Raw genomic sequence first — 22,430 nt, forward strand, 5'->3', positions numbered from 1 at the left:
CCCTTTCTTTCCTCATTTCTAGCTCTACCTCGGCTTTCTTCTCTTCCCATCCTTTTCAGTTTTCCATTTCTTTCCTCATTTCTAGCTCTACCTCGGCTTTCTTCTCTTCCCATCCTTTTCAGTTTTCCATTTCTTTCCTCATTTCTAGCTCTACCTCGGCTTTCTTCTCTTCCCATCCTTTTCAGTTTTCCATTTCTTTCCTCATTTCTAGCTCTACCTCGGCTTTCTTCTCTTCCCATCCTTTTCAGTTTTCCATTTCTTTCCTCATTTCTAGCTCTACCTCGGCTTTCTTCTCTTCCCATCCTTTTCAGTTTTCCATTTCTTTCCTCATTTCTAGCTCTATCTCGGCTTTCTTCTCTTCCCATCCTTTAGTTTTCCATTTCTTTCCTCATTTCTAGCTCTACCTCGGCTTTCTTCTCTTCCCATCCTTTAGTTTTCCCTTTCTTTCCTCATTTCTAGCTCTACCTCGGCTTTCTTCTCTTCCCATCCTTAAGTTTTCCCTTTCTTTCCTCATTTCTAGCTCTACCTCGGCTTTCTTCTCTTCCCATCCTTTAGTTTTCCATTTCTTTCCTCATTTCTAGCACTTCTTCAGCTTTCTTCTCTTCCCATCCTTTTCAGTTTTCTTTTCACCTCCATTCTACCTTTTTCCCATCCCTTCTCTTTTGATCGGTTCCAATGATTCCTTTCCAGCTCTTCTTTCTTCTTCTATTCTGTCCTTTCCAGACTGCTGTGAATCTTGGGTTATTGTGCAGAGTGTGGCAAAATGTGTCAGCACTTTATAAATAAAGGATTAGAATAATATTCTACGTATGACTCCCAACTCTCTTTGCATCCAGCTTTCCTGTATCCCATGTTTTCTTACTCTCCTTTTCTTCTCTGACTCTCTACTTTTCCCTATTTTTTCCAATACTCATCCTTTCCCATTTTGTTCTCTGCCATCCTTCGCAGTTGTGTATTCCACCTGCCACCTCTCTTCTTATCTCTTCTAACTCTGCCTCCATATTTCCAACTCTCTGTCCTCATTTTCATCTCTTCTGACCAGTTTGCAACTTGCAACTCTTACTCTTTTTCCAGCCCTTCTATCAGTACCATCCTTTCCTGCTCTTACTTCTTCCCAACCCTCCCAGCCTTTTCTCATTCTGCAAAATATGTCCCACGTGTCAGCACCACCTTGCTCTTCCCTTGCAGACAATAAGCTCCTCCTCCTCCTGGAGACGCCATCCAATACGCAAGCTCTGAATAAAATGATGGACTTCCTGTCATGGAGGCAGCAGGGCACAGGCTGGTACAGGGAGGTGGATCTGCACGAGGGCAGGAGGACCCTGGAAAAAATGCGGGTGTATTATACTGAGAAGCAGGCAAGTGTTGAGATATATATATATATATATATATATATATATGCCACGTGATTACTATTAACAGATGTTTATAAAGTGGCAACACATACACAGAGCTGTACAACAGGAGGGGATATACATGGAATGCACACATTACACACATGTACTGACTGATACGAGGGGCCCTACAGTGTGTGTTTGTATGTGACTGAGGGCCACTCCATGCTCCTGTGTGCTACATGTGTACTAGTGTGCCCCTTCTGATTTAGCATTTTTCTGGCTGCCCCTCAATAAATTGAGTTTTGGGGATAAAATCATATTCTCATTTTATCTGAAGTGACAGTGATTTCTGCTTTCATGTAGGAGCCCAAACAAGAAGTTGATATGGATCATCTCTTTTTAAACCCTGCACCCTCCTCCAGCACCATGCCACCATCTTTCTTAGGGGTCTCCCAGCTCTCAGTCAGCAGGAAACGAGGGTCTTTGTCTCCCCACCAAGGAGTTGTGGAGAAGAAGCCACATGTGTTAACAAATCCCACCCAGCAGGAGCCAAGGTGAACCTTCCAGCTGATCAGGTTTAACCCACAAATTCCTTCTGGCATTGGCATGTTTGTGGCTACTCAGCATTTCAGCAGTGCAATGTGGGATCTTCTCCAGTTATCAATCTCCTTCTCCCGACCTTGCAATTCCTATTGGCCTGTCCTGTGAGCACCTGTCTCCCTCCTCTGTATAGGGATGAGGCACTTTCATTTTGCCAGGACTTCCATAAAGAATTCCCTTGGATTTAGGCAGATGCATTTGATTTTGATGTCTTTTCATTCTGATTTCTGTGCATCAGACAGTGTAGGGCTAGTGTTAGGGGGGACAGGACCAAAGTGTGAGGCTGGCTCACCTGGGGGGGGCTTAAAGCCATGGCAGGGGGCTCAGTGTTAAGAGCAGTAAGGGTCAGCATTAGGGACAATGGCCATTTGCTCTCCTCGATACACATATAATGCCAGTTTGAATGTCAGTTATGGTGAGTTTTGGGTGGGGTGGAATATGAGTTTTCTCTTTAGACCCTAAGTACCATTCAGAAAGAGCAGGTAAGTCACCTTGGAAGGAAGCCCATTGGGAGCTCCTCTAGAAAGGGACTGCCCTGAATAGTCACCAGCGCTGAAATGCAGGGAGCCCTCCAATTGACCTTCCCCCATCTCTGTCTCCGCTGCACTGACCAGCCTGAGGGCCCTCTTGGCCACTTAAAGGAGAAGTAAACCTAAAAATGTCCTATTTTCTATAGTGTACTTATTGCAGGAGGCTAAAGTTTGAGCTTGTCAATAGCAGCAATGATCCAGGACTTCAAACTTGTCACAGGGGGTCACCATCTTGGAAAGTGTCTGTGACACTCACATGCTCAGTGGGCTCTGATTGGCTGTTGAGAAGCTAAGCTTAGGGCTCGTCACTAATTATCCAGCAGAAAATGAGCTTCCCTGGCTGTAATATAAGATGATGCTACAGGTTTGCTGATTATTCAATTCTGATGCTAATTGCACTGGTTTCTGTGCTGCCATGTAGTAATTATGTGTATTAATTACTAATCAGCCTTATATTGTGACATTTCTATTCTATGTGTACTGTATATTGTGAGTGGCTCCCTAAGCTCAGTAAGTGACAGCAGCACAGAGCATGTGAATCAGTGAATCAGCAGAAAAGAAGATGGGGAGCTACTGGGGCATCTTTGGAGACACAGATCTTTACTGCTAAAGGGCTGTGGTTGCCTTGGGCTGGTACAGAAGCACAAAACATCATGTACAACATTTCTACCTACTTCTTTAGTTAGGCTTTAGTTCTCTTTTAACGGCCAAGTACTAACCCTGGCAGATAGGATTTCATCAAGGAAGAGAGTAATAGACTCAAGTCCATCATCCACAAGATCTTGTTCCCAACCACAAAACTCACGTCCATGTTTCACTCTCAACATGAACCAAGTGTCTTGTTTTGTACAGATTTGGCAGCACCCATTGTAGAGACCCTAGATCCCCTTCCAGGGAGTCTTCATGTATAATATATATATATATATATAATGCTTCATACAGTGGATAGTCATGTGATGAGCACCAAAGCCTGAAGCTGCTGGGTATATGGACAGAAGCCTGAGGCTGGAGCTTTACACAGTCGGGACAAGGAGGAGACAGTTCATGAGAGGGGCCATAGTGAAAACTAGAAAATGCAGATCACAGGCGGGAGAAGGAGCTGGGCAGGGCGTAAAGGGCAAAGTAACCCGAAAAGTCTTGTTTCTCCTGGCAAACACATTCAGGCAAAAACTCCATATTTATAATTTAGATTTAATATTAAACTGAAAAGACAGACCCCAGTGTAAAAGTATAAGGAGCAAACAGAAATATAAGTAACAGCGCAGGCAATGTGTCGGGGCAGCAATCAAACAAGTCCAAAAACAGCCACAGGGTCTGGGCAGGTGCTAAAAAGCAGAGAGTCAGAACAAGGGCAGGAATAGACTGAGAGGAATTCAGGGGAACACGGGAACTAGAGGCTAATGGTCCAGTACAGGCTGTGGGACCCCTTCATTGGGCTCAGCTGGATCACATGGGAAAGTCATTGAGCACCAAAAGCAAAAGGTTCCAGTGGCTGAACGTGCAGGACAGACGTCTGTACAGGAGACTCAGCACAGACACAACACAAGGCTCTGGGTTGGTCTGGATGGGCATGAGATAAAGACTTCTGTAATACATGGGGGTCTGCAGGATTCTGCTGGGGGTCATGAAGCAAAGCTATAGGTGAGTGTGTCTGTGAGACTTTCCTTCTTCCAGGCCATGTAGTTCAGTACCAAGTAGTGAGACTCGACTTGCTAAGCACCATGTGCTCCCCATTCTGCCCTCCAGCCAACTTCTTCCTTATAAAGTCCCATTGGGGGTTAAACCTTATCTCCTTGCTCTCCTATTGGTTATCATTCCCCTTACTGTGTTTGTTCATTGCCCCCCCATCCTCTGAAATCTCCTCATTTCTCTTGCAGGACCTTCCCTTCCTGGCCAGGACTTCATCACCGCACTTTATATCCACCATTTCCCAGGAGCCCAAAGGTAACGTTGCAATTCTTCTCCTCCTCCCCAATATCCCACCCAATGAGCCAGGTAGGCGTGTGCTCCCCAATTATGAACTTTCATAGTCTGACCCAGGAATTTGCCTCCCACAGTCACATAGAGGAAGGGTGTGACATTTAGTTTGAGGCGCAGCCCCCCCCCCATGCACCACCAAAGTCATCCCCAAGTCCATCCCAGTCCCCTTCCCGTGGCATGGGGGTAACTGGGGGCCTGCTCAGCAAATGTTGCGGCCCTGACAAACTGAGTGGTGCCCCATCCCTATCAGAACCCCTGAAAGGGGGTGGGGGTTGGGGGACACGTGGATGCTGAGTATTTGTGGAGATATTGCTCATCCCTGTCCTTCTCCCAACAGCCCAACCCCGAGTCATGAAGTGGATATTTGGTACCTGAGAAGAAGGTGAGAGACCAATGCTTTGCCCACGTGCAGCTGGGACACTTGTGATTGGCTGAAATAAACAGGTGGATTATGGGACTCCCAAGCACTTCAGGGTGACTGACAGCTGTGGGAATTGGAGTGTGCCCCTCCCACTTTGGGGTTTTGGGCTTATGACAGACAGAAATGAGTGGGTGGGGCTAATGAGGGGTAGATGTGCGAGTGACCCCTGGGTTCTGCCATTACAGGTCTATTTGATGCCAGAACATGAGAGGAGGGAAGTTTGGGAGCTGTCCAGACCGTGCGAATGGAAGTGATATAAATATACTGGTCCTGCTGGGAGTCACTGGTATCTGGAGGCAGTGACAGTTCACTAATAAAGTTCTGTTGTACAGTAAGTGCTGCTCTGTCTCTGACTGGGGGGGGACAATGGGGGCTGTTACCCTGAGTGTAGAGGTCAGTGACCCCGGGCACAATTAGGGGCATGACACTGTCTCCTTAAAAGCCCCTTAGATCAGGCTACTCTGCCCAACTGTCATATTGCCTTGTGCCAACATTTGCTGTTCAGTTGCCCGACTCTCTGCTCATTGGTTGTGATTGGTTGTGATTCTCCTGTTGTCTGGGGGCTCCTGGGGGAGCTCTCTTGCCCTGGGACGTTTACAGGAAGAAATTCATGGACTCCGTGTCCCACAGATTTGCTGAGGTGCATGAGCTGTACCTGAGAGTATCACTGAGTATCATGTGACCCACGATTAGTAGTACCGCCATCTTGTTACTCCCCTAAACCAGCTGAATCCTGTCCTCTCATTGGCTGGAAAGGCAGCGGGGAATCCATGGGGCTGCACAAAGGTCAGTGCAAATATTGGCCAAATAGTGATGTGTGGGTTGGACCCGTAACTGCCCCCCCCCTCATCCTTTTGCATCGGCCGCACATCACTTTATGGTCAGTCAGTGTTGGGCGGAACCTTCACTCTAACTGAATAAAGTCACAAGGACAAGTAGCCCCCCCCGTCTCATCGTTATAGGCCACTCCAGAAAGGAGGCAAGTAGCCCAAAATAAAGGTGGGGGGGGCACTGATCAAAGGATAAGAAGCCACCCAAATGGAAATACTGAGAGTGCATTTGGCATAATTGGACTGATGGAGCCCGTGTCCCCCTCAATCCCAACTGCCAGCTGAGTCCCCTCTCTGAACCTTTTCCAACCCCATTCACTTATTTGCCCTTTTATCCTGATGAGGCAATAGCCGGGGCTGGGGGCACTTTGGCCCAGTTAGTGGAGGGCTTTCTAGATTCAGTACAGGGTCCAGTTATTAAATAAATGTGAGTTTCAATACACAGCTCCCTGTGTTGGACTTCATTGACGGGTTGGCAGTAGAATTGGAAGCTGCCATAGAGCAACGTCCTTGTGACCCCGGGACAGTCCCTAATTCTGACCCTGCTCTGACACCATCCTTGAACCGGCCAATGCCACTGTAGCTGCGGGTGCCTCGAGGATTCGTGGGCAGAACAATCGTTAGCCAATGAGAGAAGGGCCTGCATCAGGGAACCCCCAGCTGTGGGTAATTGTGCTGCATGTAAGTTGTGGGGAGTCAATATTTTAGGAAGGGGCATTTCTCAAAGAGAAACGTCAGGGACCCCAGTGCTTATGGGCTTTGTACCCAGGTAACTCGTCCAATCATACGCCCCAAGGGGTAACACATGGGGCAACGTCATGGCCTGATTGTGATTATTAGAACAGGAAGTCAATTGTGACGTCACTTAACCCGAGATGTTTCCTCTTGAAACCAACACTGAGTAATAAGAGATGTGGCCCCGGGGTGTCTCTGCTCAGTGCAACTCTGTATAGATATATGAATATAATATCACAGTCTGACCCGACAAATAACCGCCGGTAATGCTGAACACAGAGGCAGTAGCGCTGTACAATCCTCAGCAACCTGACGGGGTCAACGCCTCCCCCACACCGGCCTGAGAGACGTGGGGACCCCCAGATGTGGGTGCTGCACTGGTGGGGGCCACTTACCTGCACAAAGAGTGAGGCAACTCCAGTAACAAAACTGCTGGTAGAATAAAGGTGATGTGACTATTCCCAGGATTAACCCTTCAGTAGCGCTGGGTGGGATACAGTGTAATGGATCTTTTCATCATTAGTTGCTATGCATATGAGTGCTCTTAGCAACCATTGGTCATCACGTGGAGTACAACAGCAGGATCCATTGTCCCCTGGGTGTCTGGCAGTGCATCGGTTAAGTTTGTGGCTTTTCTTCCCATAGGAACGAGTTGTTGGCACGACTGGGACTTGTTGCCATTTTATCCCCTAAAGTGTCTCTATGGGCAGAGCAAAAAGTGGGTTCACAAGAAGGGGGGGGGGCTATATAGGACTGGCCTTTTGTCTATATAAACTGCCACATTCTAATTGTTTAGCCACAACATGGACTGGGGTATCAGCCCCCCAATTGTGGCACATAAGATTTTAACATTAATAATGGCTGCTGCCTGCTTGCTGTGATTAGCAATTCCAAGACAAATGTAAATCATTTTACAGTGTAAGTGAAGTTTATTTTGCTTGACCAACAACATAGAATAGGATTTGAAATTATTTCCCCTTTAATAGACGTTTGCTTTACATGTGCTGTAACCAACCCAAACTGCCATATTGTAACCAACCCAAACTGCCATATTGTAACCAGCCCAAACTGCCATATTGTAACCAACCCAAACTGCCATATTGTAACCAACCCAAACTGCCATATTGTAACCAACCCAAACTGCTATATTCTGATCCCAATGACATAAAGGAGGGTCTGGGAATGTTGGCCAATAGGACAAGGTCACAGAAGGAATTTCATGATCAGTCGCTGGTTTGTTCCCTGGTGCAGTGGCCACTTTAGACTCTGGACTTGCCCAGTAACGTGGATTCAGGAAGGTCTAAATAATAATCTTCTGCTGCTGCAAATGTTTCTGCTTCTGTTGCTACAACAGTTATGGGGTTCTATAGAGTTATGGGATTTCTATAAAGTTATGGGGGTTCGATAGAGTTATGGAGGTTCTTTAGAGTTATGGGGTTTTCTTTAAAATTATAGGGGTTCTATAGAGTTATGGGGTTTCTACAGAGTTATGGGGTTTCTATAGAGTTTTAGGGGGTTCTATAGAGTTTTGGGGTTTCTACAGAGTTCTGGGGGTTTTATAGAGTGCTGGGGGGTTGTATAGAGTTCTGGAGGTTGTATAGAATGCTGCTGGGGGGGTTGTATAGAGTTCTGGGGATTGTATAGAGTTTTGGGGGTTGTATAGAGTGCTGGGGGTTGTATAGAGTTTTGGGGGTTGGATAGAGTTCTGGGAATTGTATAGAGTGCTGGAGGTTCTATACAGTTCTGGGGGTGTGTATAGAGTGCTGGGGGTGTGTATAGAGTGCTGGGGGGGTTGGATAGAGTTCTGGGGGTTGGATAGAGTTCTGGGGGTTGTATAGAGTGCTGGGGGGGTGTATAGAGTTCTGGGGGTTGTATAGAGTTCTGGGGGGGTTCGATAGAGTTCTGGGGGGGTTCGATAGAGTTCTGGGGTTGTATAGTGTGCTGGGGGGTGTATAGAGTTCTGGGGGTTGTATAGAGTTCTGGGGGTTGTATAGAGTGCTGGGGGGTTGGATAGAGTTTTGGGGGGGGGTTGTACACAAGTTAATAAGTGCATCACATTCAGACAATAAGGCTGTTGTACAATAATAAATAGAAGGTCAGCTGACACACATTGTATTCAGGCCTCAGACTAAACGACTCAGTAAATGTTGAGTAAATTGAAGGAGAGGGAGGAGAAGTGAAACAGACACAGACCTTTGGGCAAAATATCAGCAGCCAATAAGATTTCCACTCTCAGTATTACTTGTAAATTCACTGACAGACAAGAAAATAAACGGATTTGTGGATAAAATGGGAGAAAATTAATTGTTGACTCTTTAACTCAGAATCTCATCAGTCCTTAGTGTCTATAGACTGAGAACTTCCGGTAGTACCAACGTGGTGGAGCGGCTCTGATGTCTACGATCTGACTACTTCCGGGAGTAGAAAGATGGAGTCGTATGATGCGCTCGCTAATTGGACCCCCGTGTCGCAAGATAGTGACGCAAAACTAGAGGCGGAAGTACAAGCACGTGGGGGGAATGTGAGCACAAGTAAGAACTGACTTTATGGACGCGCTCTTCTCCAGACATCCCCGACTACTCGCTGACTTCTGCGCTCGCCTTTTCTATTCCTACAGTCACGTGTGCGTGACGTCACCTGAGGCTCCTTAGCGACTTGGAAATTGGAATTATCAGCGACGAGAAGTAACGGGAATAAGTGAGTAAGGTAAATCCACAGGCTGATACATTAGATAGGTACAAGGAAGGGTCGGATGCTTTATTCACCAGTAGCTCCTCCCAGCAGACAGGAGGGAGCCAATGAGATTAGAGGAGGGAAAGGGGTGTTACAGGGAGAGCTGGGAAGTGAATCAGGGGTACAGGCTGATACATTAGATAGGTACAAGGAAGGGTCGGATGCTTTATTCACCAGTAGCTCCTCCCAGCAGACAGGAGGGAGCCAATGAGATTAGAGGAGGGAAAGGGGTGTTACAGGGAGAGCTGGGAAGTGAATCAGGGGTACAGGCTGATACATTAGATAGGTACAAGGAAGGGTCGGATGCTTTATTCACCAGTAGCTCCTCCCAGCAGACAGGAGGGAGCCAATGAGATTAGAGGAGGGAAAGGGGTGTTACAGGGAGAGCTGGGAAGTGAATCAGGGGTACAGACTGATACATTAGATAGGTACAAGGAAGGGTCGGATGCTTTATTCACCAGTAGCTCCTCCCAGCAGACAGGAGGGAGCCAATGAGATTAGAGGAGGGAAAGGGGTGTTACAGGGAGAGCTGGGAAGTGAATCAGGGGTACAGGCTGATACATTAGATAGGTACAAGGAAGGGTCGGATGCTTTATTCACCAGTAGCTCCTCCCAGCAGACAGGAGGGAGCCAATGAGATTAGAGGAGAGAAAGGGGTGTTACAGGGAGAGCTGGGAAGTGAATCAGTGGTACAGGCTGATACATTAGATAGGTACAAGGAAGGGTCGGATGCTTTATTCACCAGTAGCTCCTCCCAGCAGACAGGAGGGAGCCAATGAGATTAGAGGAGGGAAAGGGGTGTTACAGGGAGAGCTGGGAAGTGAATCAGGGGTACAGGCTGATACATTAGATAGGTACAAGGAAGGGTCGGATGCTTTATTCACCAGTAGCTCCTCCCAGCAGACAGGAGGGAGCCAATGAGATTAGAGGAGGGAAAGGGGTGTTACAAGGAGAGCTGGGAAGTGAATCAGTGGTACAGGCTGATACATTAGATAGGTACAAGGAAGGGTCGGATGCTTTATTCACCAGTAGCTCCTCCCAGCAGACAGGAGGGAGCCAATGAGATTAGAGGAGGGAAAGGGGTGTTACAGGGAGAGCTGGGAAGTGAATCAGTGGTACAGGCTGATACATTAGATAGGTACAAGGAAGGGTCGGATGCTTTATTCACCAGTAGCTCCTCCCAGCAGACAGGAGGGAGCCAATGAGATTAGAGGAGGGAAAGTGTCTGGTTGGGGGCCAATAGTTACAGTTGTGATCGGAGTTGACGGGTTCCTTTTCCCCAGGTTCTCGTTCCTCATGGATCCGGCCCTGTGCTCGGAGCTTCTCTCTTTCCTGAAGCCGGAGACCCGTGCGGATGTTCGAGCGCAGGCGTTAGAGTACATTCTGGGTGTAAGTGGGACCCCTGAGGGGAGACAGAGCTTGTGCGCTGAACCCCGACTTCTGCAGGTTGTTCTGGATTTAACGACGGAGCAGTCGGCCCACGTTGCCCAGGATGCCCACCATGTTCTGGTTAATCTGACGTCCGACCCCACGACCCACAAATCTCTCCTGGGTCACGTCCCCACCCTCCTCCCCTCATTACTGACCCTCCTGCAGGATCCCACCTGCCCCTTCTCTGACTCCACCTGCACCGCCCTCTGCAACCTGAGCCGTGAGGAGGAAAGCTGTCAATCATTCCTGCAGACTCTCAAACAGGAGGGACTGTGCCAACTGCTGCACATGTTGTGTACCCCCAAGTACAATGGTCACGCCTCCCTCGATTATCTGGGACCCCTTGTCTGTAACCTGACTCAGCTCCCGGAGGGCAGAGACTTCATACTGGATAGAGACAGGTGAGGCTCAACTTCCCCCATAATGATTTGACTTCTGCCATATCACTCCTCAATATTGATTGGTTCAGACAAATCAGTTCTTAATATATAACCGGGCAGACCGGTCACAGGGCACCATACATTGGCCAATGAATCCAACTGTATAACGGACCAATCAGAAAGGCCCCTGCGCAGTTTCCCTGTATCTCCATTTCCAGCAGAATAGATTGGACTCATTTTACTCTCATTTACTTCTCACAACGTTTTACTGACATTCTTCAGAATTTGCCTTTAGCTCCTCCTCCTAAACCCGCCAGTCTGACATCATGTGACTCTGGCTGTAGCTTGTACTAATGACTGTGCCTTTAGCTCCTCCCCCAGAGCAGAGAGGCCACGTATAAAGGCCACGGTGGATGAAGGCAGCGGCACATGAGTTACATCCATTAGGCCTTGTCTCCTGTTAAAGGGGAAGTAGAACCTCCTGGCAGATTTTGAGTTTCCAGTGCACAGATCTTCCTTCCCCCTCCCCAACCACATCAGTTACACGGAGCCACACCCCCATCTTTGCCCATTCCCATCATGCATCTCACCCAGGAGCACGTGCAGCAGAGCAAGATGTGTATGTGCTGCTCAGTGATCAGCAAGATGCATGCTGGGAGCAGAAGGGACAACACTGCTGGGCATGATGGGGAGGGGCCTGTGTACTGACACTGAAACTAACATTTCCCAGGGTTCCTTTACTTCCCCTTTAAACAAATATTTTAAATATTTATTCAAAATGCCAACACTGCCTCATTTGTTAAAGGGATTCTTCACTGGAAAACACAATTCTGCAATGAAATAGATTTTTCTCAAAAGAGCAAACAGGTTTTTTTATATTTTTTGAAATCTGACATGGGGCTAGACATTGTTAGTTTCCCAGCTGCTCCCAGTCATGTGACTTGTGCTCTGATAAACTTCAGTCTCTCTTTACTGCTGTACTGCAAGTTGGACTGATATCACCCCCTCCCCCCCAGCAGCAGAAATAAAACAATGTTCAGCCCGTGTGTGTCTTGAGCCATAGGAACTCGGCTGCTGCATCTGCTTCGCTACTCGCACCTTCCCATTGGTCGTCTTTTATTAAGTCTTTTCCTTAAACTTCCCAAAACCCGTGATGTTTAATTATCGCACAAGTTCTGGGATTTATTGTCTTGTTGTCGGTGAATAAACGGGACTTGTTTGTGCCCAGGTGTGTGATCCAGCGACTGCTCCCGTATGTCACGGCCGGATCTACTGTGAGGAAAGGGGGGATTGTGGGAACTCTGCGCAACTGCTGCTTTAACCACCGTGAGTCCCAAATATCAGCCCAAATATCCCCCCCGCCCCCCCCCACATCTTTATTTCTCACTGGCCCCCGTGTTGTTTCAGGAGACCACGAGTGGCTACTTAGTGACCAGGTGGATTTGCTGCCCTTCCTGCTCTTGCCACTGGCCGGGGGCGAAGAATATACCGACGAGGAGATGGAAAGTAAGACTGGCGCCTGGGGGGGGGTGACTGGCACTGGGGGGGGTGACTGGCACTGGGGGGGTGACTGGGGCTGCTCCATCTCTAGCAGACTGTAACTGGACAACAAGGCAGAGATGTGGGGGATCCCCAGTGAGCAGAGAATGAGGAGACACTGGTGCAAGTCAGTAGGATAAAGACGAAGCTTTACTCCATGTAACTAAAAGGTGCCTGACGCGTTTCATATCCAGCGACTCGTAATCACAGGTGCCTGTCGCACTGGCTGCACAAGTGCGCGCTCATTCTCTGCTCTTTTCTGCTCGTTCTCTGTTCATTCTCTGCTCTTTTCTGCTTGTTCTCTGCTCGTTCTCTGCTCATTCTCTGTTCGTTCTCTGTTCGTTCTCTGCTTGTTCTCTGTTCGTTCTCTGTTCGTTCTCTGCTTGTTCTCTGTTCATTCTCTGCTCGTTCTCTGCTCGTTCTCTGCTCGTTCTCTGCTCGTTCTCTGCTCGTTCTCTGCTTATTCTCTGTTCATTCTCTGCTTGTTCTCTGCTCATTCTCTGTTCATTCTCTGCTCTTTTCTGCTCGTTCTCTGCTCTTTCTCTGCTCTTTTCTGCTTGTTCTCTGCTCATTCTCTGTTCATTCTCTGCTTGTTCTCTGCTCATTCTCTGCTTGTTCTCTGTTCATTCTCTGCTTGTTCTCTGCTCATTCTCTGTTCATTCTCTGCTTGTTCTCTGCTCATTCTCTGTTCATTCTCTGCTTGTTCTCTGCTCATTCTCTGTTCATTCTCTGCTTATTCTCTGTTCGTTCTCTGTTCATTCTCTGCTTATTCTCTGTTCGTTCTCTGCTTGTTCTCTGCTCATTCTCTGCTTGTTCTCTGTTCGTTCTCTGCTTGTTCTCTGCTCGTTCTCTGTTCGTTCTCTGCTTGTTCTCTGCTCATTCTCTGTTCATTCTCTGCTTGTTCTCTGCTCATTCTCTGTTCATTCTCTGCTTGTTCTCTGCTCATTCTCTGTTCATTCTCTGTTCGTTCTCTGCTTGTTCTCTGCTCATTCTCTGTTCATTCTCTGCTTGTTCTCTGCTCATTCTCTGTTCATTCTCTGCTTGTTCTCTGTTCGTTCTCTGCTTGTTCTCTGCTCATTCTCTGTTCGTTCTCTGCTTGTTCTCTGCTCATTCTCTGTTCATTCTCTGCTTGTTCTCTGCTCATTCTCTGTTCATTCTCTGCTTGTTCTCTGCTCATTCTCTGTTCATTCTCTGCTTGTTCTCTGCTCATTCTCTGCTTGTTCTCTGTTCATTCTCTGCTTGTTCTCTGCTCATTCTCTGTTCCTTCTCTGTTTGTTCTCTGTTTTCTGCTTGTTCTCTGCTCTTTTCTGCTCATTCTCTGCTCGTTCTCTGCTCTTTTCTGCTCGTGTTTTCACCTCAAGCTTCGGGTTCAGGGCACGGCTCCTGTCGCCTTTACAGCTAAAATGACTTATTTTGAGTGGAATAAATCTGAATGTGCCGGACGTGAGGTTTTTACATCTCCCATGGGGGGAGCTGCAGTTTCACATATAATTGTAGAGCCATTTATAGAAGTCGGACATTTCTGATTGTGAGCTTGTCGGTTTTATGAGATTTGCAGATTAGAGACGGTTAAATGGATTTTTTGCTTCTCCCCAGTTAATGACAAGAAGACAACAGCCCCCCCCCCATTGCTGAAAGAAGGATCCAGTGGATTTTGGTTCTTTCTCTGCTGCAGGGGCACTGGGACTCACTATATAGAGACACTGGGGGGGCACATCACGGGGGGGGGCATTGATGAGGAGATACATTCTATGATATGAGTGGGGGGGACCTGCCTTTAACCCATTGCAGACCCAGCACTGTACTTTGCCCTTGATATCCCAATATTATAACGGGGGGAGCCCCTTGCCCCCACTATTGCCCTTGAGTAGGGGGGCACTTTATGAACAGACTATTAGTGAACGAGGCTCTAGGGGGAGATTTACTCTTGACCCCCCTACAATTCGGTTCCTGAAGTGCTTGGATTTCTATTGGGCAATAAAATGCACCTCCAATGTCCCAATGAGCTGACAGTTGGGCTCCGGCCGTATAATAAAGTGACACCCAGTGCAGCCTAAAGTAATGGGGGTTCAGTGCGGGCCCCTGATTTCTTCTCAGACCAGACCCACAGGGACTTGGGGAGCAGAAGACTCGGAGCTTTGATCAACGTTGTCTTTTCTCTTCCAAGGCCTCCCCCCCGACCTGCAGTATCTGCCCGAGGACAAAGAGCGAGAGAGCGACCCCGACATCCGCAAGATGCTCATTGAGACCGTCCAGCTGGTGAGACCCCCATACAGTCCATTGTGACCCCCCCCCCTTCACCCCTCTTCTCCTTATGGACCGTTTTGCCCTCAGCTGAAATGACTTATCATCAGTCGCACCCTTGACTCCCGGGTGTTTCGGGCTGTGTTGTACCAAATAGAATTGTAACCCTTTCCTTTCTCTCTCCCTGTGTCTCGTGTCCAATGACAGTTGTGTGCGACAGCCGGGGGGCGGCGCATTGTCCGACAGAAGGGGACGTACCTGATAATGAGAGAGTTGCACTCGTGGGAGAGAGAGTCGTACGTGAGCAGAGCCTGCGAGAAGCTCATCCAGGTCTGGCCCCGCCCCTTTAACCTCGGCTTCATTAACAGGTCACATGCTGTGCGAGGGCCAATCACACTTCTGGGGGTTTTTGGGCCTTTGGGCCTTTTTCTTTCTATTTATACAAATATTCAGCAGTGTTTAGCCCCTCCCCTTATTGTTTCCATTGTACGTCTGGCCCAGTTAACCACGCCCCTTTTAGCAGAACTCTGGGAAATTTTTATTTACTGACACATTAAGCTCGTGTGCCTTTATGTGGCCCCTAGTCTGTATGAGAGAGGGGCCCGGGAGCCACATTGGGTCTGTGACGCTTCTCCTGTGTCTGTAGGTTCTGATTGGGGATGAGCCGGAGGCGGGATTAGAGAATCTCATGGAAGTGACCGTCCCACCCGACCTGGAAGAGACCTTCACTCGAGTCGATCAGGAAGATGAAGGGAGTTTGGACCAATAGCTGCTGGGCAACTTGGGACTAGTAATAAAGGGTTTGGCCAATGGTTCTGCTCTTCTGTCCATTCTCATTGGCCGGGATTGACTTATTAATGAACAATAAATGTGACAGTTGCTTTTATAAAGGGAAATTGTAGAAGCAGTTTGTGGGGGAGAGGGGGCGGAGCTTGGGCTGAGAGGCACATTGGCTACTTGATACAACGGTAATAACCCACAGCCAATTAATTCCACCCAGGAGGCGGCACATCCACGGGCAACTGGCCAAACTGGCACTCGGGGAGACAAGAGATTCAATGTCCATAATGGAGAATGAGCTGCGGCAACTTGTAGGTTATGTACTGTAGTAACCAATGGCTGTCCTCTATTAAATGGGGGTATAGATACATGGAAATAGTCATACTTACCCTTTACACAGCACTGGAAATGTCCCATCTAAAATATGCCATGCAGTTTTGGGCTCTAATATTCAAAGGGGGGTATTGGTGATACATACAAAGTACAGGAAAAGGACAGGGTTGGGTTTGTTGTTGTGAGCTCACTGTGGCTCCGTTGTATTTCCCTGTGATCACTGGCCCCACTGCCCAGAGTTTCTTCTGCTCCCAGTCACCCCATTTCAGAGGGATCCCAGTTGTACAATATGGTTCTTACTCCTGATTTTTCTTCTTGGACAAAGAGATGCGATGAGATGCCACAAAGGTGCAGAAGTCCCCCGGGCACCGGTAAGAATAATTCTGGGTGAAACAGTGTAATTATCTAAGCGGCAGTAAGATTTTTTTTTAAAAGTGTTTATTTATGCATTTTAACTAACAACAGAGAGTAAGGACAGCATTAGCGAACCATCACACATTGCATCGCTCAGCAATACAGAAGTACATATACCAAGTAATCAGTAGTGGCATTTAACAGGTGTAGCTCAGTGGGTGAGTCAGGAATTTTAAGGGCCTAATCAGGTCCCTGCAGGAGGGGGGGAAAGCACAAGATCCTGATCAGGGTTTGCATCCAGCCAGGGCGACCATATCTGAGTAAACTTCTCCGGGCACCCTCTGCCTTCATATGTTAACTTAATCAGGGGCAATGCTTTGTTGGTCAGTTGGATCCATGCCTGTTTCGTAGGTGGCTGGGAGGCCATCCATTTGGTCATCAGCAGTTTCTTTGCATAGAACAACAGAGCACGAAATAAGAGTCTGAACCTATTGAGAGGAACAATTTCGTCTACCAGCCCTAGGAGACATACTTCTGGCGTGCAGGGCCCTGGGAAGGCCAGTTCCTCAGACAAGTACAGCATAATGGAGTTCCAAAAGGATCTGATCCTAGGGCATGACCAGGTCATATGGGCAAAGTCTGCTCCTCCCCCACTGCATTTAGGGCAAATGGCTCCCGGGTTCCTGCCCATTTTCTCCAATTTGCTGGGCGTGATATATATTTGATGCATGAATTTAAGTTGGACAAGCTTATCTTTCAAAGCAATCAGGCCAGAGTAGATCGAGTCCTTGGCCTCCTCCCATGTTTCGTCTGTTAGTGCTGGGAGCATAGTCCGCCATTTGGGTAAGGCCCTGTCAAAGGGAGCAGTGCCTGTTTTGAGCAGGGCTTTGTAGAGCCTGGAGATCAGCCCCGTACGCTGTGGGTTTCGGAGGACAAGTTCGAAGATGCGTGCCGAAGTTGCATGTACCGGTACAATTGAATATCCCGATGCCCGGTTTGGTCCTTAATTTGAGAAAGGGTGGGGAACTGCATGTCCACCAACAGCTCCCCCAGTAACTTAACGCCCCGAAGAGGCCAGTAGCTAAAGTCTTGTAAGTCTCTGAGGTGGGCAAGGTTGCTGTTTAACCAAAGTGGCAAGTGGGGGGAGAGGAGTGGGGGGTCGCACTGCAGTAACTTGGATGCAGCCCTCCAAGCTTTAACGGGAGTCGTGATCGTAGTTGGCAGCTTGTTGTAGTCAGTCAGGCGTCTATAAGGAAGGTTGCGAATTCCAGCCCAGGAACCCACCAGCTGCGCCAATAGCACTACACCCGGATCTTCCTCCTGCAGATGGAACCATGTGTGGATATGATAGAGTTGGCCAGCCAGGAAGTAGAGTTGCAGATGGGGGAGAGCCAGGCCGCCCTGTTCCACAGTAGCCGTCAGACTTTTCCAAGACAAACGAGGCGCCTTATTGGCCCAGAGGAAGGACGAGAGCATGGACACAACCTGAGCGAAGAATTTTTGGGGAATCCATACTGGCGAGTTGTGCAATCGGTACAGCAGTTTCGGCAGGAAGATCATTTTGTAGAGATTCACTCTCCCCCAAAGAGTGATTGGTAGAGGGGTCCATCTGGCTAGAGACAGCTTGAGTTGTTGTTGAAGGGGATCTAAATTATCAGCCAAGTATCGTGAAGTCTGGAGGGAGATCACTATGCCCAGGTATTTGAAACTCGTGGCCCAAGGAATCTCATTCCCTTCCGGAGATGGAGCCGGGATCGGATCAATCGGCAGGAGGATTGACTTCGATTTGTTAATTTTAAGACCTGAGTAGGTACCGAAATGATCCAGGATATCAAGAGCTGCTCGTAGGGAGTCGTATGGGTCTGCCAAAAATAGTAAGAGATCATCGGCGTAGAGAGCTAGCTTGTCCTCCAACGGCCCCCGTCTCAGGCCCATCACCTGATCAGATTGCCGAATAAGAATTGCTACAGGCTCTATGGCCAATGCGAAAAGGAGGGGAGATAGGGGGCAGCCCTGCCTCGTCCCTCTGGCAAGTGGAAAAGAATCTGAGACTGACCCTCCGGTCTTAATTCTGTCTGTCGGCTTTAAGTATAGGAGCTTAACCCAGTCAATGAAACCGGGGCCAATCCCGAATCTTCGCATAATTTCCCACAGGTATTGCCACTCCACAGAGTCGAAAGCTTTGGTGGCATCCAGGGAGACCAACACTCTGGATCCTGGGTTATCATGCTCAATCTGTAGGTGGGTGAATACTCTCCGTAAGTTAGTATTCGTTGATTTGCTAGGGATAAACCCAGATTGGTCAGGGTGGATCATTGATTCAATTACTGCAGCCAACCTAGTAGCCAGGATTTTGGCGAAGATTTTGGTGTCGGTGTTAATCAACGATATGGGCCCGTAAGACTCGCAAATTTCAGGGTCTTTTCCTTCCTTGTGTATCAGAACTATCACTGCTTCATAGAATGAGGGTGGTAGGGCCCCATGCTCTATTGCAGCCAGAAAAGTACGGTGTAGGTGTCCAGGAATATGTTCAGCGTGGAGTTTATACCATGCCGCTGGAAATCCGTCTGGTCCCGGAGTTTTACCCTGTGGAAGAACAGCTATTGCCTCTCGGACCTCCTGGAGGGTAATTGGTGCGTCCAGAGCAGCCGCCTCATGTTGCGGGAGTCTGGGAAACGCGACATTGTCTAGGTAGTCGCCTAGTTGTTGCTGAGTATAGATAGCTTTAGAGTCATAGAGCTGAGAGTAATAAGTGCGGAACACTTCCTGGATCTCTCGAGGCATAGTGATCATCTGCCCTGCTGCGTTTTGAATCCTAGGAATGCAAGTTTGTGAGGCTTTAGTTTTTGCTAGCCAGGCCAAGAGTCTACCAGCTTTATCCCCCTGGTCGAAGATGCGGTAGTCCGCGTAGAGTAAGTTCTTTTTAGTCAGCTGAGTGTAAACCAGGTCCAAGTCTCTCTGGTCATTAGACAACTGGTATTAGTCTCCAAGGTAGGGCCAGACCTGTGTTGCTCTTCAGCTTGCGACAGGTGGTGTTCTGCTTCTGTGATTTTGTCTTTGGTGTCTCGTCTGGAGGCTGCTATTAGCGATATAAGCTCGCCACGGGCTACCGCCTTGGATGCTTCCCATAGCATTTCCTGTGGAGCCGATGACTGGTTAATCTCCCAATAGTTTTGATAGTTTGTCTGGGCTTGTTCCTTGATCAAGGGTACCGTTAACCACAGTGGGGAGAGTCTCCAGGTAGTGCGGTTGGTGACAGTGAGGGGCAGGATCCTAAGCATGAGAGGCGAGTGATCAGAGAAGGCCCTGGGAAGGTACGTGACGTCTTCCACCAACTGGCAGAAGTCTGCTGAGGCCAAAGCCAAGTCTATCCTAGAGAGGGAACCATACGCCACAGAGTGGCACGAGTAGTGCCGATCCAGCGGATGCTTCCACCTCCATATCTCTCTAAGGGCCAGGGCCTCAGACCAATGAGTTAGTTGTTGGTTGGGAGGACCCCCCTGGTGCAGTCTGTCGAGTACTGGGTCCAGGGTAGCATTGAAGTCCCCAAGAATGCACATTGGTGCTGGCGGGAAGGAGGCCAATCCCGTCATAATAAGGTCTAATATTGTTGTCGTGAAGGGTGGTGGGAGGTAAATATTCACCAGGATGAGGAGATTATTGTTCAGTTTGCAGTGGAGGAGGATGAATCTTCCGTAATGATCAGTCCGAATCATCTGCAATTCAAACGAGATGTCCTTCAGGACTAAAATGGAGACTCCTCTCGAATGGGTGGAGAATGGAGCGTGATAGGCATGGGCCACCCAGGGTTTTTTGAGAGATAACAGCTTCTGACCCGTAAGGTGTGTTTCCTGCAGGAGTAGCAAGGAAGGGCGGTATTGTTTAAGGTAATTAAATAGTAAAGCCCTTTTGAATTTGGAATTCAAGCCCCTAACGTTCCAGGAGATAATTGTGAGAGATTGCATTTCTGAGGCAGTAGAAGTATTGAAGGGGGGAAGCCAAATACAGGGCACCCACCCACTGAGCCAGCACACATTTCAAAGCAACACATATGCCAAATAACATCAGATGCAACAGTATATTAACATGCATAATCATGACGGTTCAAGAGAAACAAAGAGGAGAAGTGGAGAGGTAGTGCTCACAAGAGTGAGAGAGAGAGAGAGAGAAAAAAGGAAAAAAGGAAAGAAAAAGACAGAGGTAAACAGCAATGACAGCCCCGAAAGTCCCTCTAACCCGCCCCTGTCCACCTATAAACTAAGGTGGGCCTGAATCCCCAAACTAACAGTTTAACTTGAAGAGAAGTTGTGGTGTTGTAGTACTGCGGTCAGTCCCGTGTCTTCGCGAGGGCTCCGCCACATTACACAGTTCCTATTCCAGAGTTGCGAGGGTAACGATACCAAAGCCCGCTGTCCCCCCCATGGTTTGCTGCAGATCCATCTCCCAGGGTCAGGGGCAGGGAAGTCGGCATTGTATGGGCCAAGCGTATTGGAAAGTTGAGGTAGCCAAGTTCAGCCATGGGGGAGAGAGGGAAAAAAAAGAAAAAAATTCTCAAAAATAGAATCCCTGGGTGATGGCAGCAATAAGGGGTCCCAAGAATGGCAAATCGTCAATAGGGGGGTTAAATGGTACTTACAGTCACCACCGAGAAACAATAACAAGCTAGGGCCACTCCTCCGCAATCAGACTGGGTATCCAAATCGTGAAGCAAGAAAGCTATTAGTCGCCTTCAAGATGGGAGACCAGGGGCCTGGAGAGGATCATCACCAACAATGTAAGAACCCAACCGATGGCGGCCAACATTTTAAACGACAGGGAAACTTGCGACGGTCGTCTCTAGTCAGCGTCGACTTGAGCAGCTCTGTGACCTGGTGCGTCGTTTACAGGCATCCAGCCACTTCCCGGCTTCCTCTGGCGATGCAAAAAATCTGGTCTGGTCATCATCAACTACACGTAGTTTTGCAGGGAAGAGAACCGAGTAGGTGTAGCCTGCCTCCTTGAGTCTCCGTTTGACTCCCATGAAGGATGCCCGCTGCTTCTGGACAAGTGCAGAGTAGTCAGGAAAAATGGAGATTGGGGCGCCATTATGCAGGATTTGGCCCTTCCTCCTGGCTGCCGTCAGAGCCGCGCCCCTGTCTCGATAGTTAAGAAACCTCATGATGAAGGATCTCGGGTTGGCTCCCGGGGGCAGGGGACAGGTTGGCACACGATGCGCCCGCTCGATAACCAGGAGAGGAGAGAAGGTATCTGCGCCAAAGGTAAGCTTCAGCCATTCCTCTGCAAACTTCTCAGGGTTGTTACCTTCCGTCTGTTCAGGGAGGCCCACGATTCGCACGTTGTTGCGGCGGAGGCGATTCTCTAGATCCTCCGCCTTCGTGGAGACCTCCGATTACTGCTTAGCCAGTCTTGCCAGTTCTGCCGGAATGGGCCTAGTAGAATCCTCCAGTGTCGAGACCCTCTGTTCCACCTCCGTAGTCCGCTCCCGCAGGTTTTGCGCATCCTGCCTGAGGTGGGAGATGTCAATTGTAATGGACTCCAGCTGGGACGACATGCTAGCATGTGCTTTGGTGATCGCTGCGAGTAAGTCGGTGTTGGAGGGTTCTGGTGGCGGCGGCCCCACAGCGCCCGTAGTCGCCTGCTGCGTAGCTGCGGCCTGGTCTGCAGGAGTGACAGGCCCGGACGGCGGTGGTGCCGAAGATAAGTATTTATCCATACTTGTAGCAGGAGCTTTTGGACCGTGCTTGCTCATCTGGTCGCACAGGGTTTTAGGGTTCTTTCTGGGGAGTTTTGAGGCTGGAACAGTAGTATGAGGAACAGGATCAGCTTATAGTGACGGAGCTCTGCAGCAACACGTGCGATCAGTACGCCATCTTGACTCCGCCTCCGCGGCAGTAAGATTTACTTATTATTACAGCAGTTTAGGGGAGATTACTAAGAGATTGGTGTTACTGTCCCTTTAAATGGCTCAGGATCAGGGCAACTGTACTGTATTTACTTTCCTGATCACAAGGCGGGAACATAAATAGGGATTTTCTTCCTCTGCAGCAAAGAATTGGCCCATTGCTGGTCCGTAGGGAAGTCTCATTTTGTTTCACAGGACAAAACCAATACAAAACCGAGAGTCGATATCCAGACCTGGACGAGGAGGTCCCAGCGATGGAGAGAAGCTTGCACTCTAGTGACACTCTAAAGGCACAAATACC

General features: G+C 48.6%; 2 protein-coding genes across 7 annotated transcripts in view; both read left to right on the forward strand.

Annotated features, from left to right (window-relative positions):
- The window catches only part of nuggc.L (nuclear GTPase, germinal center associated L homeolog), an 80,211-nt gene extending 75,008 nt beyond the window's left edge, over positions 1–5,203 (forward strand). For all 4 annotated transcript variants that reach the window (XM_018268385.2, XM_018268384.2, XM_018268388.2 and 1 more), the window contains 5 exons: positions 1,189–1,358; positions 1,701–1,891; positions 4,345–4,411; positions 4,785–4,829; positions 5,054–5,203. In XM_018268385.2, coding sequence (XP_018123874.1) covers positions 1,189–1,358; positions 1,701–1,891; positions 4,345–4,411; positions 4,785–4,802 — 446 coding nt within the window. In that variant the 3' untranslated portion in view covers positions 4,803–4,829; positions 5,054–5,203. The remainder of the gene's footprint in view (positions 1–1,188; positions 1,359–1,700; positions 1,892–4,344; positions 4,412–4,784; positions 4,830–5,053) is intronic.
- A 3,694-nt stretch (positions 5,204–8,897) lies between these two features.
- Positions 8,898–15,797, forward strand: hgh1.L (HGH1 homolog L homeolog). Of its 3 annotated transcripts, none has more exons than XM_041565574.1 (7): positions 8,898–9,139; positions 10,450–10,998; positions 12,206–12,303; positions 12,385–12,483; positions 14,684–14,775; positions 14,968–15,128; positions 15,407–15,650. In XM_041565574.1, exons 2-7 carry the CDS (start codon positions 10,463–10,465, stop codon positions 15,411–15,413), a joined length of 993 nt encoding a protein of 330 aa, XP_041421508.1. In that variant the 5' UTR covers positions 8,898–9,139; positions 10,450–10,462; the 3' UTR covers positions 15,414–15,650.
- Positions 15,798–22,430: the final 6,633 nt, after the last annotated feature.

Source organism: Xenopus laevis, chromosome 6L (assembly GCF_017654675.1).
Source record: "Xenopus laevis strain J_2021 chromosome 6L, Xenopus_laevis_v10.1, whole genome shotgun sequence".
NCBI classification, from domain to species: Eukaryota; Metazoa; Chordata; class Amphibia; order Anura; family Pipidae; genus Xenopus; species Xenopus laevis.

Bases quoted from the DNA above. Each gene is read 5' to 3' on its own strand.
- hgh1.L (XM_041565573.1), top strand. From the start codon at position 10,463: ATGGATCCGGCCCTGTGCTCGGAGCTTCTCTCTTTCCTGAAGCCGGAG. The intron at 12,304-12,384 runs GTGAGTCCCAAA...GTGTTGTTTCAG, and splicing joins CAACTGCTGCTTTAACCACC to GAGACCACGAGTGGCTACTT. The intron at 14,776-14,967 runs GTGAGACCCCCA...GTCCAATGACAG, and splicing joins TCATTGAGACCGTCCAGCTG to TTGTGTGCGACAGCCGGGGG.